Raw genomic sequence first — 18,806 nt, forward strand, 5'->3', positions numbered from 1 at the left:
AAAGAGAGACAGACAGAGAGAGATAGACAGAAAAAGAAAGAAAGAGAGACATAGAGACAAACAGAGATAAAGATGATAGTCAGAGTCAGACACATAGAGAGAGACAGACAAAAAGAGATAGACAGAGTGAGACAAAGTGAGAAAGAGAGACAGACAGAGAGAGATAGACAGAAAAAGAAAGAAAGAGAGACATAGAGACAAACAGAGATAAAGATGATAGTCAGAGTCAGACACATAGAGAGAGACAGACAAAAAGAGATAGACAGAGTGAGACAAAGTGAGAAAGAGAGACAGACAGAGAGAGATAGACAGAAAAAGAAAGAAAGAGAGACATAGAGACAAACAGAGATAAAGATGATAGTCAGACACATAGAGAGAGACAGACAAAAAGAGATAGACAGAAAAAGAAAGAAAGAGAGACATAGAGACAAACAGAGATAAAGATGATAGTCAGACACATAGAGAGAGACAGACAAAAAGAGATAGACAGAGTGAGACAAAGTGAGAAAGAGAGACAGACAGAGAGAGATAGACAGAAAAAGAAAGAAAGAGAGACATAGAGACAAACAGAGATAAAGATGATAGTCAGACACATAGAGAGAGACAGACAAAAAGAGATAGACAGAGTGAGACAAAGTGAGAAAGAGAGACAGACAGAGAGAGATAGACAGAAAAAGAAAGAAAGAGAGACATAGAGACAAACAGAGATAAAGATGATAGTCAGAGTCAGACACATAGAGAGAGACAGACAAAAAGAGATAGACAGAGTGAGACAAAGTGAGAAAGAGAGACAGACAGAGAGAGATAGACAGAAAAAGAAAGAAAGAGAGACATAGAGACAAACAGAGATAAAGATGATAGTCAGAGTCAGACACATAGAGAGAGACAGACAAAAAGAGATAGACAGAGTGAGACAAAGTGAGAAAGAGAGACAGACAGAGAGAGATAGACAGAAAAAGAAAGAAAGAGAGACATAGAGACAAACAGAGATAAAGATGATAGTCAGACACATGTTTTACAGATGGATACAGGTGGGACAAAGGGAAACACCGTATCAAGACAAGCCGACCAATCAAGGGAAACCAGAGACTTCTACTTCAGATACTCCTTGAAAATGGTGATATTTATCCTAGGAATGGGTTCTCTGGTAGTGGGGACTCTGTGTTGTATGGATTATTTTGGGGTAATGAGGGAACAAAACGCAACACCAGCAAATGATACACAGATATATGATCATGCGGAACGACAAAAGCAGAAGAGAAGTTTGATGAAGGATAAAGACACACCTTTAGAATCCGATGGATTACACGGGATTAATACTTTTTTACATTTAGCCCATACAAGGGCTGCTATAGCAAATGAAAGTAATTGTTGGAACTTGTTGTTGGAACTTGCTGTTGGCACTTGTTGGCACTTGTTGGAACTTGTTGGAACTTGTTGTTGGAACTTGTTGTTGGAACTTGCTGTTGGAACTTGCTGTTGGAACTTGTTGGAACTTGTTGTTGGAACTTGCTGTTGGAACTTGTTGGAACTTGTTGTTGGAACTTGTTGTTGGAACTTGCTGTTGGCACTTGTTGGAACTTGTTGGAACTTGTTGTTGGAACTTGCTGTTGGAACTTGCTGTTGGAACTTGTTGTTGGAACTTGCTGTTGGAACTTGTTGTTGGAACCTGTTGGAACTTGTTGTTGGAACTTGTTGTTGGAACTTGTTGTTGGAACTTGTTGTTGGAATGAATGGGAACATTCAAATGTTGGGTTTTGCTAACGTTTCCACAACGTCGCTACAACGTTTCACTTTCGTTGTTGCAACGTTTTGCTCCAACGTTTTGGGGACATTCGAATGTCAAGTGAATCGAATGAGAATTCAGGAATTATTTCATTATTAACGATTAATGAAGTACTTATTTAATTAATTACATTTCTTATTACATTACAGTAATTACATTAGGGTAATTACCTGAGGTAATTACAGTAATTACAGTTCCGGTAATTACAGTAATTACAGTAATCATTACAGTAATTGCAGTAATCTTATTACAGTAATTACATTACATTAACTCAGGCACCTTTTGAGTAAGGAAGCTGATATTTGGACATGACACTGACCAAGTGATGTGGCTGTCAAGGAAATATTGATTTATTGATTAATCATTTAATAAATTAACTCGTTGATTTATAAATGACTTATTTAATTAAAATTCCTCAGAGATACATCTTCGGATGAGATACTTGCAGATTGGTTATGCTATGAGCCAATTGATTAAGGAAAATATTTTGTGATGGCCATATTGGCAATTTCGTGGCCATATTCGTGGCAACTCAGTTAGTGCCACTGCACCTTTAAAATGCATCCCTGCGTTCATTTTTCGATCGATTGAGTTGAAATTTTGAACAATCGGATCTGGACTGTCGTTGTTAACGACTCTAGCACGCACTCGTCCAATCAGGATGGAGCGGTATGGTCCCCGGATCATCACTGCCCGCAGTTTTAATTAATTTTACTTTTTCTCTTGGGCATATAATTTTGAAGACATGCATGTCATGATAGAGGAAATGTTTGTTCTGTTAAACGGAATAAATGTTGTTTATTTGTGTGGGTGTGTATTTTTGTGAATTTGGATATATTTTTCACGACTAATTCCAGTTAACATCCTGCACAATTTGCTCGTTTGCTGGCCGAGTCGAAATTGCGTTGAGTTTCTATGGCATGCGCCATTAAAAGCGCAGTGTAATGGTTGAGCTCCCTTTATTTCGTTTTGGTCATGCGGATGAGCAAACAAAGTGACAAATGCTGCGACTGGAGCAGTAAAGGCGATGTTTTTTTAAATGGAAACGATTTAATGAGGAATTAAAAGTGGGAGGGGGCAACACCACGCATACCTCTTTTAAGGTGTGTATAAACCCTGGAATAAACGTGGGAGGGGGCAACACCACGCATACCTCTTTTGAGGTGTGTATAAACCCTGGAATATTTCAGCAATCAATACGATGCTGAAATGATGTAATTTATTGTGTAATATGGTCGACCTTGGGTTTGTTTGGGTTTGTTGTTTATTTTTGTGGGTGTCTATTTTGAGTATTTTGGATATATTTTCACGACTAATTCCAGTTATCGTCCTGCAAAAGGTCTGCTCGTTCTTTTCCTTTGAGTCGTAAATTCCTGTTGAACTCTCATTAAAAAGCGGAATTAAGTACGCTGTGTGATGATGGAGATCCTTGATGACGAATCAGGAATAGTGAATGAGCAGACAAATATCACGGATGGTACACCAGATAGGGAAAATGTAGATGAAACCCCTTTTGCTCAGGTGCTGTGTAGCGCTGCACAAAGATCCATATGAGCGGGGCCTGGGTGCTGTGTAATTAGTACACAAAGAACCAATTACTAGGGTGCTGAATAAACACAAAGATCCATTTTTGGAGCTGGTTCTCCCGGTGCTGTGATTTATTCAAAGAACCAAATCTTGCAAGAATTAAGATATGATTTTTCGACATTATAAATACTTTAATATATGTAACGATTTTTGTAACGATCATCCTGCAAAAGGTCTGCTCGTTCTTTTTTCCTTTGAGTCGTAAATTCCTGTTGAATTCTCATTAAAATGCGGAATTAAGTACGCTGTGTGATGATGGAGATCCTTGATGACGAATCAGGAATAGGGAATGAGCAAACAAATATCACGGATGCTGCGGCTAGAGCAGTGGAAGCGATTTTTGAATTGTTCAATGATTATTCGATATTGTTATGACTTTTTGTCAATAGGTATACTAAGTGGCCATGAGGTAGCCTGTTGCTATGTACAGTTTTATTCTATTGTTGATTATACCACATAGCTGTGGTGATAAAGGAAATGTTCGTTTAAATAGATGATTATGATAGGACCATGACTATAAAATCATGATGATTATTATGAATGATATCATAGGGTTCAAATGCAGAATGATTGCATGAACTTGGGAAAGAACTTTCAAGCCCTATGGGATAAATTGGGTATTACAAGCGATGGAGTTTCAAAATTTAGCATGATTGAAGGAATTTGACAGTCCCATTTCAGGAGTTTTACGAAATTTATATTGCCAAGAGATTTTGGGTACTATTAAAAGGAAAATGATGAGATATTTTTCCCAAAGAACTTTAATATCTGGCTTCCATTTTGGCTGTCTCACGAATGAAGGATGAGTTGCCTTTAGTGGTTGCAAAGAAAAATTTGTGGAGACCAGGCAAAATGGGAAAATATGTCAGATATGACCCTAGGACAGGACGGCGATTCATCAATTGACATGAGGTACGAATCCGAGGTGACGACCGATGAAATTCGATCTCAGTCAATGGATGGACCTGTCCTGACATCATTGGGGAAAGGGCTTATGCAAGGAGTCATTCAAAATGATTAATTTGATTTATTGATGAATATTGATGAATTAATTGAAATTGAATAATTAATTGAATTGTTAATTGATTGAATCTAATTGATTGAATTTAATTGCATAAATTGAACTGAATAAATTGAATTGAATATATTGATTGTTTGATTGATGAAAATGCGGTCTCAAGAAAGAAGCTTTGATATCTTTGCGAGATATTATCAATGTGGAGACAACCTGGGAAAATTGAGCAAGGTGGCGAGTTTATATACAGATATATATGTGCGGTTACCATTGTGTGATTTCCCCGTCAAACAGAGCGGACACCTGAGGATTCACCCACTTCATACTGACCCTCCGGCTCATCTGCAAATACTGATCTGTGAGATTGGATTGTGCAAAAGCCACAGCTGAGGGAGATTCTCTGGAAATCACCGTGCGAACAGGTGGAGAGATCCTTCCTGGAGGTACGAGTGAAGCTTTAGAGGAACCTGGAACAAGCTACAACACATCCAACGCTACTTTGATAAAAGGCAGAATGGGAAATGGAGCCTGCAAGAACACACAAGGACAACCAGAGATTCCACAAAAAGGTACTTGTACACATCATATGTACGACCGTTATGGTGCCGAAGCTATAAGGCAGGTCGAGAATTGGTATTTGTGGACAAAGGGACATGATGAGGAGTTTCCAAGAGATGGTACATTTGAGCGAAGTCGATTGGAAAGATTGGAACAAAGATTGAAAGCCAGGAAGAGACAGAATCTAACGGTAGACTGGCTTGCATTCCATCTTTGGGATGGTGAATCCAGACAACGGGAACAGCAAGAACGGATAACGGAACTAGAACTTAAAATAAAAAGGATACAGGATACAGTGGAGGAGACAAATGCACAACTGCCCTCGAAATTAGGAATGAAAGTCACAGTTGTCCCATCTGATTTCCAGTTGTCTCCCCAAAAAGGACGGTACAGAGAATTTTTTCGTGTTTCAGGAGATAACGAGAGATTGCAGTGGCAACTCAGGGATGTAGAGATGCAGCCCAGCAATACAAGTGCACAGGCGCACAGATCAGACAACGACAGAAACCGGTGTTTCGAGTGTGGAAAGATGGGACATTGGAGAAGAAGATGTCCGTATGTCAACAGGAAGACAAGGTCATGGGGCAAACCAAGATCAAGGGTACCAGTGCTTACCGGTACCTCAGACAATGATTAGGCCTTCATTGCTGCAAATCCCAAATGATGATTGGCCTCAACAGATTCGATTACTGGACAAACATGAACAACTGTCAATGATTCTTGTGTCTGAAAAGTTTTCAGAGCAAGAATGATTCATTTTTCTTTTTGCTTGTTAACAAATTAATAATTAATTGATCAAATGCCAAAATTGGATCTTCTATTTTGGGCACAGCAATTTTAAATTTACAAAGTTTGGAACAATTGCGTTGCAATTGTTGGCAAACCAAGTAACAAGAGTCACATGATGATCAGGTGGGAATTTCGGACTATTGTTCCGCACGATTGATAGGTCAATGGTCGACTGACATGCAAATGGGTGTGTAGTCAAAATTTGGATAGATTATTGTGAAGGCAGAAAGGGTAATTTCAATTTGACATCATAAGGGTTTTCTAAGAATGGACTTTTGGTTTATTTGTCTATAAGCATTTTGAATTTGATTGACAAATTTTATGAAATTGAAATAAAATTGACACCCATCTGATCTGTAAATAATGGTTCCAACGCAAACAAATATGCATAATGCATGTGTGTGTGTGTTTTTGTGTATCAATCTTACAAGATTGTTGACACCGACAGTGTGCCTGTCTGGAAATGGATAGTTATATGTGGATGGGATTGGGATATGTGGATGGGATTGAATATCCAGAGAATCCGTAAAATAAAATAGAAATATAATTTGATTATGAACATTATCTCTTTTGTCAAGGGAAATGGAATATAAAAAATTTGATGTGCTGGGTTATGAGCAGCCATTAATTAATAGTAAAATTGTGAGTAATTTTGGGATTCCATTTTTTATAGAATGTATATGAGAATAACATCTATTTATGGATATGAGCTTCATAAAAGGAAATGAGGAAGTACAAAATCATCCAAATTTGGGAGAGGTCTTACACTGACTTCCCAGAATACTCTGCTCATGGATTTTATATATATAAACTTGAATTTTATCAGCATATAAATTGTGCTGTATGTATGGATGTGTTTTAGGCATAGATGATATGGGAAAAGAGTAAAGAAAATTTTGCTGGTTTGAACTATTGTGGGTTTTTCAGTTCTGGAGTTTAAACAAAGTCACTGGTTAACAGATGAGAAAGGATAGTAAATAAATTATTCTCTGCTGGGCAAATTAAGTACGATATTACTAAGACTTATGAGAGCTATTGTTCCGCCTTACAGCAGTGGAAAATTATTGGAAAAAATTAGATCCAACATAATGAATCTATAAAAGAATGTGATAGGGATAATATCCTCAATTTGTACTAATTATTTGATTGTGGGTAAAGGAATTAAGTCATCGTAGTGGATTGTTAACAGCAGCCTGAAAATGTCCTGAGAATGTGCATCCATGTAATCAGAAATCCCAGATTTGTTTTTACAAACAACATTTTGGTAGAGGTCTTGTGTGGAACACTTCCTTGGTAGATAAAAACGGTACTGCATGCTGGCAGCCACTTTTGCGGCCAGTTAGGCCAAACAAATTGAGAGGAAATTGTAGTTAAATACGTAAGTTACACATGGCTATTTGTAAAAAAAAGGAAATTTGTTGAGATGGGAAACATTTTTTCGAAGGTTTATTAAGGTGTTATAATATGACATGTGGCAAGGCAAACTATTGGATGGGAAAATTAGATCTGGCTATAGAATAAAGTTATTGACCCCTTGAAGTTAATCCTTCGAATCATTGTTTCACTGGCATTTTTGTTCAAATTGGAAATAGTTTGGTAGAGCTTTGGTTAAAACCTTTGGTTGCGGTATCTTGGAACGAATTGATAAACCATAGGAGATTGATAAGAATAGAAACAAATATGGACCCAAAATAGAAAGTTGGATTCATGCCTCTCATTGCAAGCAAGCACATGGGGCTAAGGTGGACGATCCCACAGAAAATGAGGCTGCACCTAGCAGCCCAGCAGAACATTCAGTGGTAGAAAAATGATAGTCATGATTTACAGTCATTTGAATTACATTTTAACACCCCTTGCATTGATAAACATTACATTTTCAACATGTGATATTCCTACTTGGAATAGTGACATTTATTTGCCTACATGACATACAATTACCTGCTGATATTAATACAGCATGAGTGAAAAAATGTATCACAACTACACTCATGATCAGGGGATTGAGTTCAACCCCGGGAGATAGGGGGATCAGGGTAAGACAAATAATCTGATTATGTTACATATTAAGGGATTTTCTTTATTTACCTTTTAGGAAGCTTGTTAGTTTGGTATATAATGTTAAATGTCATCGACATATAACTATGTCATAGATATGAATATATACAAGGAGTAGCAGACTTGTTTGTTGGTTTAGTAGTTATATTGGCAATTGTTTTAGTGGTGGCTTGCTTGAAAGCCTTAGTGACGGTGTGTTTGAATAAGGTAACCAACAACACGATGATAACACATGAAGTGACAAATGAGGAAAGAAATGTGGAACCAGAAAAGGAAGACTTTTATGGCGACATAAACAGTAGAATTAAGATAATGGCATAACGACAATGTTATGAGTTGTGTCAATTACAATATCAATGAACTCATATCACCACGAGTGACACACTGTTAAAAAAAAAAAAAAAAAAAAAAAAAAAAAAAAAGAGGGAAAAGAAAAAGTGGAGAGGAATTATGGTAATAATACATTATGCTTAATTTGTTGGTTTGGGAAAATTGTTGTTGGGAATTAGGTATTCCCGTTTGTGATTGTAATCATATACAATGCTATTCTTAGTTTAGTAATAAAATACATACCTGATTGAATATTATTTGTGTGACGCATATAAATGAATATAACTTTTTGTGTTAAGGAAAAACAACAAATTGTTGAATGTGAAACTGTCGGAAGATATACATGATTATGCTGATTTCATGGTAAGATGTACCCTATCTGATTCAGTGTGTGCGGAAAGCAGATTCAGATATGACTGAGCATAAGGATAAGACGAGATCACATTTTGGAGGGATTGCTAACGGAATTGGGAAGAAGAAAGAAAGAAAATTTGTGGCTAAAAAATGAAGTTAATCGTGGCATACACCCTCTTTCTCAAAGAATGATGAAGACATTCTCCCGTGTAACTTGGAGATGAATGCTTACCTTCACCAAGGAAATTTATGTGACCATTTGCCTGGATCACACTGCAACATATGAAAGAAAGGCGATCACTTACTCTTGTTCGAAGACTTCGAACATTCACCACATCAGAAGTTGCAGGACAACGACATTTTACCTGCAACCTCTGTGAAATGCGGGGACATATGTTATTACTTCACCAACGTCCGGGGAACCAGCATGGAGCTGCAAAAAACGGCTGTGCCCTTGTCACAACAGCTGTGCACGATTCTGCTGGTTGCTCCTGGTAAGGACCATGAATGACCTGAACACCATGGTCCCAACATCAGTGTGGATGCATCCGGCATCCCTGTTCCACATCTTGCTGGCCAATCAACGTCACACCAATACTTGCTGCCCACTCACAATGAGGGAAGAGGCAAGTCGACTACAACTGGGTGAAGGCCTTGTTCAAGGAATCATTATGGTTCACAGCAAAAAAAAGTGGCAAGAATGCTACATGGAGAGAAGGGTCAGTCTATGACTCCGCAGTGTTACCACAACAGCGAAATCCTACACGAAGTAGTGCAGGAGCTATGAAGACATTAGGAGAAAATGTTTCATACCTGGATTCAAACACAAGTGATCAGCCCTTCCTTTCAAACAAAGTTAACATTTGTGTGGAGGCAAACGTTTTTGCCAGATGGTGCAGATGCTTTACAAAACTTGAAAATGAAGTGAAATTGTTGTATCTTGGTGATGGTGAAGTGTTGTTTTGAAAATATATTTGTGATGCAAATGCAATAGATTGAACAATATGGAAGGAGTCAATGACCAACGAAATGTTTTGTGATTCTTGCAGGATGACGGTGTATGCCTAAGGGAATTTGATTACCAAAGTGATTGATTATTTACTTATACTTGTAATGATGTTTACAAAGTGATTGATTATTTACTTATACTTGTAATGATGTTTACAAAGTGATTGATTATTTACTTATACTTGTAATGATGTTTACTAGTAGTGATTGATTGTTTACTTATATTGATGTTTAGATTAATGGTTAATATAAACAAAAACAAAAAGATGAGGGAATTGTGGAAGTGTAACTCAGTGTAACATATTGATTGGCCCTGGTAACTTATTAATTAACCTGGTAACAAAGCAGATACATTTTATGTGTATGAACAATGTAATCTCTTGAAACACCTGGTCAAGGCCCCAGGCTAGAGCACCCCCCCCCCCCTGCTGTGATTTCCATTTACACAGCAGGAGGGGAGCGAGCTGATGCCAGGACTCGGTGCGATGCATGACCTCGGGACATTAGCGGAGAGGAGATTAAGTCCAGTTTGGCGATATAACGAGAGCAAACGTTGAGTAAAGTACACTTGTCCTCAGAAGCCCTGCCCGACGGAACGATGGAATGAACGAGTACTTGCTACGTGAAGCGCTGACCGAACGGGAGTGTCGGATGGAGAGAAGGACCAGCGAAAAGAGTTAACCTGATCCATTATATTATGCGGTATCATTTTGGTAATTGAATGAAGTGAATACAGTTTAATAAACGAGACCTTTTGTAACCTGTGTCCGGTCTTTGGAGTCCTGTGAGTCCCCCAGTAAATTCCCTGACAGTGTCCTTGTGTTTTATACTTCTCCCACCCCCCCCCCCCCCTTCCCACGCCTCCTCCCCCCAAGCCCTCTCCCTCCCACACATCTCCCTGCTCTTAAATGTTGTGTGCTCTCAAGTGTTTGTGTGCTTCCCCTTCTCTCGTCTTCCGCTCCCTCTTTTTATATATTTTGTTTGTTTGGTTGATTTGTTTGTGAAGTAAATGTCAGCTCTTTCACGAGCCTCGATTCAGTATACAAAAAAAGAAAGAAAAAAGAAAAAGCAATTCCTAACCCTCTAGGTGCCACGGATCTCATTCATACAACAAGACAATAATGCAGGTGAGACTTCCCTTTATTCTATCATGTGCAGGGTTGACACGGTTCAATGCAACCTGCTTTGGAAACCAGGTGTCAGTGGCTCCCAAGACCCAGACAGTCAGTGATGGTAGCTCCCAAGATGCCAAAAGCCAAACAGAACATGATGGTCAACCACAAGGAAAACCAGCGACGATCAGCCTCCACCAGGCCTCGTGGCCCCCTTTGTCCTTTTCGGAACAAAGCCTCCTGCTCTTTCCTCCGTCTTCTTCATCCAGGCCCTCCAAAAACACCGGGTGATCCCAGCTTGGGTCAATCCCAAAACTCCAGAAGGAACCACTATAATGTCTCCTCACAAAACTCACAAATCTAACTGCCAAGACGATAAGTAAGTAAGACCGTATCGGTCTGACAGAACTCAATCATGTACACAGAGCAACAACTGTAAGTTTAGCAGAGTTTGTGAAAAGCTCAACAGACTATCGAATACAATTTGCATATAAGCATTAATACAACAAGCCAGGAAAGGTATCTCTCACTCGTCTTTCCAAAAACAGGTGCAAAAAGAAGATGTCACTCATCAAAATGGGACAGCAACAAATACAGCCCCAACGATTGCAAAAAAAAAAAACACAAAATAAAAATACAATACAAAATACCAGCAGATATATAGTAACAACTGGGAGAAAGACAAAATACCAGAGGGGAAAAAATGTTGGACAGATTGGGGATAGGCAAAGAAGGATCACTGGAATGGATAAGAAGAGGTCAGCTCAACTGGGATGGAGAATTAATCATTATAAATGCCCAAGACCAAGGACACTACACCAAAGGCATTAAAAAGATGGCGGGACTGAGTCAATTGGACAAGTGTAGATTATGCAATGTATAAACAGAAAGCACGAGTCGTCTCCTATCAGGATGTAAAAAGCTCATGTCAGTGCAGCTGTACACCCAAAAGCACAACAAGGTATGTAGAGTAATCCACTGGCACATCTGCACAAATTTCAAAATCACAGTTCAACAAAACTCATGGAAACATGAACTAAAAGCAATCATTGAAAACAAGGACATAATGCTCATGTCATCCCATCCTGTGTGAACATCTAAAACAAAGCATTGTGCTTGGGCATAGTACTCAGGAACAAAAAGAAAAATACAGCATCGCTGAATGAGATATCAGCACCCAGCGATTTTGGCCTAAATAATGCATAAATCAAGAAAATGACCAAATACCAAGACCTCAAAAATGAAGTGAAAAGATCCTGGAATCTGGAGAATGCCGAAATTGTACCAGTGATAATTGGAGAATTGGGATTGATGAAGAAGACAATTATAAGATCTTAAAACCCAGCCCTGGGAATATTAACAAAAACGAACTACAGTTGGAGGATGTACGAGTCTCAGCAACGATCCTGAAAAGAGCCCTCGGAACAAAACTTCACAACTTAACCCATGAATCGCAATGCTTCATCGAACCGAAGGTGTGTATTTCGAATCCTGGGAGGACTCTGTTCCACCCTCTGAAACCCAAATTATTGAGATAGCAACCAACAACACACACACACACACACACACACACACACACACACACACACACACACACACACACACACACACACACGGCAATAAACACACATAATAGGCCAATATTGCATCACAACCTCAAAGCATTAATTAAATGGAAATTCCCCTTTATCCTCTTTTCCCACATATGTTAATTATTACTCCCGCTAGGGAGTAATGCATTCGATCGTGTCCGTCCTTGTGTGTGTTCGTGAACAAGATATCTAGAAAGGTTCTGAACGGATTTGGATGAAAGTTGGTGGGATGATTGCCCTTGGGATAAGGAAGAATTGATTAGTTTTTGGTGAAGCTCAGGATATTATTCCGGATCCAGGAATGTTTTGAAGGATTTTTTTTTACCATTGGAAGATCGGGCTCAGCAGCGGCCACCCACGGCGGGAGTATGCGCTCTACTGAGTGGCGTTCTAGTTTGTTCATTTTACTTACCGGTGTATAGAGTGTACAAAATTAAACGGCTCATTCATTCAGACCAATCCAATTTCCTTTCCAGAGTATCAGTTCTTCCTGAGGAGCCTCAAAGTAAAGAATACACTGGGTGGTTTCCCATTGCCTTCTCTCCGGTGTCTGGCTGGAATTTCACCAGAGTGATGACACACAAGAGTCAACTCATTCAAAAGATACTGAGTTCTTAAATGTCCACCAGCCAATATTAATAGACATTACACCTAGCTCAAAGTCCCTCCAAAGGGTGGTGTATGCCCTCAATCTCCAGGGCGACCATTTATGGTTGGCTGTCTATTAAACGTGTTGGCGAAATGAGCAATTGCAGTCAGAATAGCTTTCTCTCAAATATTAGAACTGGTTCCTTTGGCCCTGTTATTCTTCCATTAAAAAAACAAATCACCTTCCCTTGGCCTTACTTGGCCGACTTGCTTTTCCATGAAAAATGTAATACAGTAATTACATCCATTTTGACTGATATCCAGTAGGAGACATCTGGACCAGCAAACCTAGTCACCTGGCGTAAATACCTTATCGGTAAAAAGTTATCTTCTCCAGCATAAAGATAATCAGTTGTAGAATTATTCAAAAGTGGGGAAATGAATGGTGCAGGTGTGACGTCACAATGAAACAGAACGATTTCACCTGGCCACCATCACTATTTCGGGTCCATTTGTGTCTACAAAAATGGTTTCTATGACGTATGGCTTGATATTTTGTATACTTGTTCGATGTTTGTGGAAGAACTAGTATAAGAACACTGAATGGATCAGGACACAACAGGCCAAAAGGAACTGCCATACGTCATAGAAAAGGAACTGTTTGACTTGTCTGAGAAATTGATAATTGAGAAGTTTTTGGCCCAACTGGATTTGCACTGGCACAGACCACCATTTTTATAGTTGAATGAGGGCTTTGGAAAAGGAGGATATTTGTAGGTGGCCATTTTGAAAGGCCATCAGTATGATAGAATTGGCCACTCCTCAAAAGGCTATTGCATTAGGACGACGAGAAGCCTTGATTCCTTCCTCAGACGAAGGTAGAGTTGGATGCAAGTGGTGAAGACCCAGTGCCTTCCAGAGAACTGTTTGTCAGAGGCAGAGGTAGAACAAGCACATAACGATGACTCTTTGGAGTTGGTGGTGAAATTGGTGGAAGGAGGGAAGGGGAGAGCAGGGGAAATGGGAGGGGTAAGTAAGCCTTGAGGAGGGAGGGGAATGGGGATTTGGGAGCAGATGGTCATCCCTCTGTAGGCAAGGGAAGCCGCAGAGGCCAGAAAGACAAATAGCATTAAAGTTTGACGCACGGGAGATAAGCAGTCTCTAAATGGATGTCTCACATGGATAAGCTGTGCATGAGTGTTGTGTCTGTTAGTTTGTCTACTTGTGGTGAGGATAACATTAATAATGGTAATGATAATAATAACAGTAGTTACAACTGTTTTCAAAGATCTTGTGTGATTTACCTGGTGTCATAGGTTTCCCACACTAACTTAGCAACTCTGTTCATGTCTAGCAAATATTCCTGTGGTCTCTCAAAGGAAATTCTCTCAGTTACATGAAGCTGACATTTAATGTCATCCAAAATTTTCCATATAAAAACCAAAATCATATGTCAGGTGTACGCGGCACCTACCTTTTGTTGACAATCCATTGCGTGTAATTGCAGGGAACGAGGAACACTTAATGGTGAAGGTTGTTTAATGATATTCACAGCCCACAATTCTTCAAAAGGATGAAGGAATTCCCAGGGTTAGCAGAATGAAGAGCTTCATCTGACCCCCAGCAGACGCCACAAACAGGGCAGCAGAGTTGGCCAGCTGTCACAAGGACAAGTCAACAATGGCGGGACAGCTTGCTGGGGACACCAGGGCAGGCAGATAGAGGCCTTGGGGATTTTGCTGAGGTGTCTCACTGCAAATATTCGGCCTTTCTAATTGTTGGTGCATCATATGAACGGCAACATATATTTTAATCATGTGAAGTATCAAGTGAAAAATTCATATTACTCGACACTAAGGCATTGTCATCCATCTCTTGTGAGTTGCATATGAAGATCATCATTAGCAATGTACAGCAGTCTTTACAGAGCATCGTTGCTGCTGGATGAGTCTATTGGCAAGGGCTAAGGCGGGTGGTTTAGCATTGCCTTCCAAGCAGTTGGGGCAGGACCTTGCAACTTGTTCAGGGCAGCAACGATAACTTGCCTAACCCAAATGTTACACACCGCTAGAATATCATGCTAGCCCTGGCAGATGATATATTTAGTAAAAAAAATAAAAAAATGCAACAGCTAAAAAGACATTTCTTCCTCCTTTTCTGATAGATCCCCTAATCTGAATCTGTCTTCAAAATAACATTTCGCCATCAAACGCTATAAGTTATACTTTTATCTCATCTGGAAAGTGCACCAGTGGTACGGCAGATAGGTGAAATATTTGGGAGAATTGTGACTTTGATGATACAAGCACGAGAGTTGGCACACACTAAGAGTATGCTCCAAGGAAGATATTTGGCTATAGGGCCATCGCAGATTTGTCCTGTGACAACAATGGCGGCCATTTTTCAAAATGGTCTCCATTGCTTGTTATTTTACATATATTTGTTACATTACTGTGTATAAACTCCGACTCCGATAAAGTTATGTACAGCCCACCTGAGATCCTCACTACATACAAGGCTTTCATCCGCAGCTCAATGGAATACTGCTCTCCCCTCTGGTCTGGTGCTCCTGCCTCTCACCTAGCTCGTCTTCACGCTGTTGAAACCAAAGCGTTCAGAATCATTGGAATCCCCCGCGATGAAGCTAACTCCAAGGGCCTTTCACTCACACCGCAGGCAGGTTGGTGGTCTTTCCGTCTTCTACCGACTCCTCTCTGGCCTTGTCCCCCCCCCCTCCACCCCCCCCCCCCCCCCCACAGCTCTCTCTGGGCTCTGTCCCCCAAATATTCCTACAGGTCGCACAAGATCTGCCTGCAACCCTCTTATGGTTAAACTGCCAAAATCAAGACTCTCTGCTCACCTTCACTCCTTCATTCCTCTTTTCTCCCACCTCTGGAACAAACTCCCTCACTCTCTTCAATCCCACTCCTCCCTCCAGGTCTTTAAAACGGCTGTTCACCACCATCTCTTATCTTCCCCAATCCAAAACCTTGATCTTTTCTACACCCGCTAATTTCACCCCAAATCCACTTTTTTGAAATACCGACTTTTTTCCTGGAAGTCCTAGCAGTGTCCATGTGATTTTTACCTCTCCCACCCCCCCCCTCCCCTGCCATCCCATGCCCCCCACGCCTTCTCCCTCCAATAGATCTCCCGATGTCCCTGCTCTCTATATTGTCTCCCGCTCCCTTTATCATATGTTTTATGTGTCAATTTGTCTTTTTGTGATCAATGTTGGCTCTAACACGAGCCTCGATCTTGTATCCAAAAAAAAAAAATTTGATCAAAGATAAGTGTCACCACCAATCCAGGAATTCTCATTTTCGCATCAGTATCTCACAACAACAATGGATCTCATAAAGACTTAAAAGAAACTGTTTTATTCTGTGCCACAGTAATATTTACATCATTTTTAAACCAAAGGTGCTTCTCACAGTTTCTTGGTGAAATAAATGGATCACCGTGAGACATTAAATCAACATGTACCCTGAATATGAATACCAAGAATGTATTTCACAGTAGCAAATTTGAAAACATTGCACATGTCATAGTGAACGCAAATGCAATACTTTCTTTATATATATATATATATATACATTTATATATGTATATATAATTTAGAAATCGAAGAAAAATAAGACTTTGTATCCGTTCTTTCACAAAAAAAGATAAAACTCCGCACGTTAAATCAAAAATTGCCACCTTACGCACAAAACATGGAATGAAAAATCAAATACATATAATCGCATCAGAACGTTGAAATGATGTCATAAATGCATCGTTACAAGCAATCAGGAAAAGCACTAGATAATAATAAATAAAAAGTTACAGTAACTACAGTTACTTACGAAGCATGTTGTCATCGAAATTCTGCGAAGATCCATTTTTCATGGAAGTTAAAAAACAAAAAAAACCAAAAAAAAACCAGCAAAAACAGACTTCACAAAAATGGCAAAGCAAACAAAATAAAAAAAGTGATCATTTTCATAATTATGACGTTTGCGATCGTTCATGGTTAATCAATTTCTACAACAGCATAAAGCTTCAACATTAGACGTTTCCAAGACAGCATCAAGGAGTGCCCGGCAACCGATCTTCATTTGCTCACGTTGACGTCAAAAGTGCAGGTGACGTCAACACCTGCTCACCGTGCGTAAACAGGCCCAGCGACGCCCCTAAACAGGCCTTCGGTGCACCACAAACATCTCTTCGTACTTTGGTCTCTTAGAAACTCCCGAACCACCTTCATCGATGCAAATGTGATATTTACAAAAGTGATGGGTCAGGGGAAAGGAAGAAATCACTTTGCTAAGGATTAATGTGCTTCTACACAGGATTTTTCAGGGTAACCTAGTAACCCCAATTTGTGTTGCGTTAAATCGACATTTAAAAAGAAAATGTGCAAATCAATGCATCGCAGCCACACCGATTACTTGGTCACATATTTACCAAAAAAAAGCTGCGGCGCAGTTTCCTTCAGAAGTGCACTTACGAGTTCTTCTTCCTCATTTTTTGGGTTACAGGCCATGATTGGCAAGACGCCAGATGCTCAGTGCTAACCAGCTACTCTAGGCCAGAGATCACAAGGTCATGCACAAAGCCTGAAACCTCAAGCTGAAGTCTCATCTAAGATCACTGTTCTGTATTATCCCCAAACGCTTAGATATCACTTTGACAAACGATGAAGAAGAGAATGAGGATAAATTTTATACAACAACCAGATCAAAAAAACTCTTCGTCGTCATCCTCGCAGCACTACCCTCACAAATGGCTCTCGGTGTACTGAGCAGTCTGTGGTGATAGTGTCTTGGCTTTGGGGAGGGTGTTAGGCCAGGGGCCATCGCCATCCTTTTCTCCCCAGTGACTGGCCCGGTTAAGGCTCAGCTGATTACAAATATCACCGGGAGCAGAACTGCTGCGAGACGGTGGATTGGTCGGCCTCGCGATATTATTGGCTTGCACCGAGCCTCTGGGCCTGAGACTAGTAGGCCTGTCCTCTTCGATTCTGTTGGACTCGATTTCTTTTCCCGTCAAAGTGTCGGACGGCTGCGACGATGTACTATCGCCCAGCGATGATATTCCGCTGCTGGGACTTTCCGGGATGGCGAGGCGATGTCGGCCGACGGGTCCAAGTGAGATACCAGGTGCCAGGTAGAGCTGTGTGAGACAGGCAGTACTCGCGTGTACCGATATAATCATTACATTGTAAATCCTCTTGTTTGGTGCGGGTTGAAAAAAAGCCGAAATATAAAAGTCCTTCAATGTCGATACATTTCCAAATTCCCCCATTCATACCTGTAAAATAATCCCGTTACTTGCATTGCACCGGTATTATTTATCTTAAATACCGCCAATTTTGAGCAGAAATAAAAATGACTAATCGACAGATTTCTGGCACGTTCGAGCATGATGCGACTACCTTGTCTGTCACCTTTGTATCGTCATTTCTCATACTTTTCTTTACTCATACTTAACCCATCCCATCCTGTGCACAGCAGGAGAAGGGGTTGTGCAATCGTGTGTGTGTGTGTGTGTGTGTGTGTGTGTGTGTGTGTGTGTGTGTGTGTGTGTGTGTGTGTGTGTGTGTGTGTGTGTGTGTCCAGGCCATAACTTTCTAATTTCTACTTCTACTTTTTATTTCTCTCTGTGTCTGTGTGTGTTTTTAGCATGAGCTATTGTCATCAAACTTTCATTAAAGCTTAATTATGATAATAGGGAGAAGGCAAATTAATAATTTTGTCAAAAGATAAAAAGGTCAAAGGACAACGTCACATAAAATTGTCAATTTTCATCCAATTGACCTGAAATTTTAAGAATTTGCAACAGAATTGGTTCACCAATCAAAAGCTAGTAGCTGATTCTTTTTTTAGATCGAAAGCTCGAAGGTCAAGGCTGCACAAAATGATCAATTTTCATTTTGTATTGGAAAAAAAAAGATTTTGTTATATTGAGGATGCGGAAGAAGAAGGAGAAGATGTCTGACTGCAAACGGACGCGGACCAGCCTTGCATTTTCAGAAGCTTTCTGGTCTG

At 40.0% G+C, this 18,806-nt stretch overlaps 1 protein-coding gene across 1 annotated transcript in view; it reads right to left on the bottom strand.

Annotated features, from left to right (window-relative positions):
- Positions 1-17,504: 17,504 nt before the first annotated feature.
- The window catches only part of LOC144889238 (uncharacterized), a 34,638-nt gene continuing 33,336 nt past the window's right edge, over positions 17,505-18,806 (bottom strand). Inside the window, exon 5 of the mRNA XM_078769303.1 lies at positions 17,505-17,931. Coding sequence (XP_078625429.1) covers positions 17,536-17,931 — 396 coding nt within the window. The 3' untranslated portion in view covers positions 17,505-17,535. The remainder of the gene's footprint in view (positions 17,932-18,806) is intronic.

The sequence above is a fragment of the Myxine glutinosa genome, unplaced genomic scaffold (genome assembly GCF_964187855.1).
Source record: "Myxine glutinosa unplaced genomic scaffold, kmMyxGlut1.1 SCAFFOLD_2022, whole genome shotgun sequence".
Lineage (NCBI taxonomy): Eukaryota > Metazoa > Chordata > Myxini > Myxiniformes > Myxinidae > Myxine > Myxine glutinosa.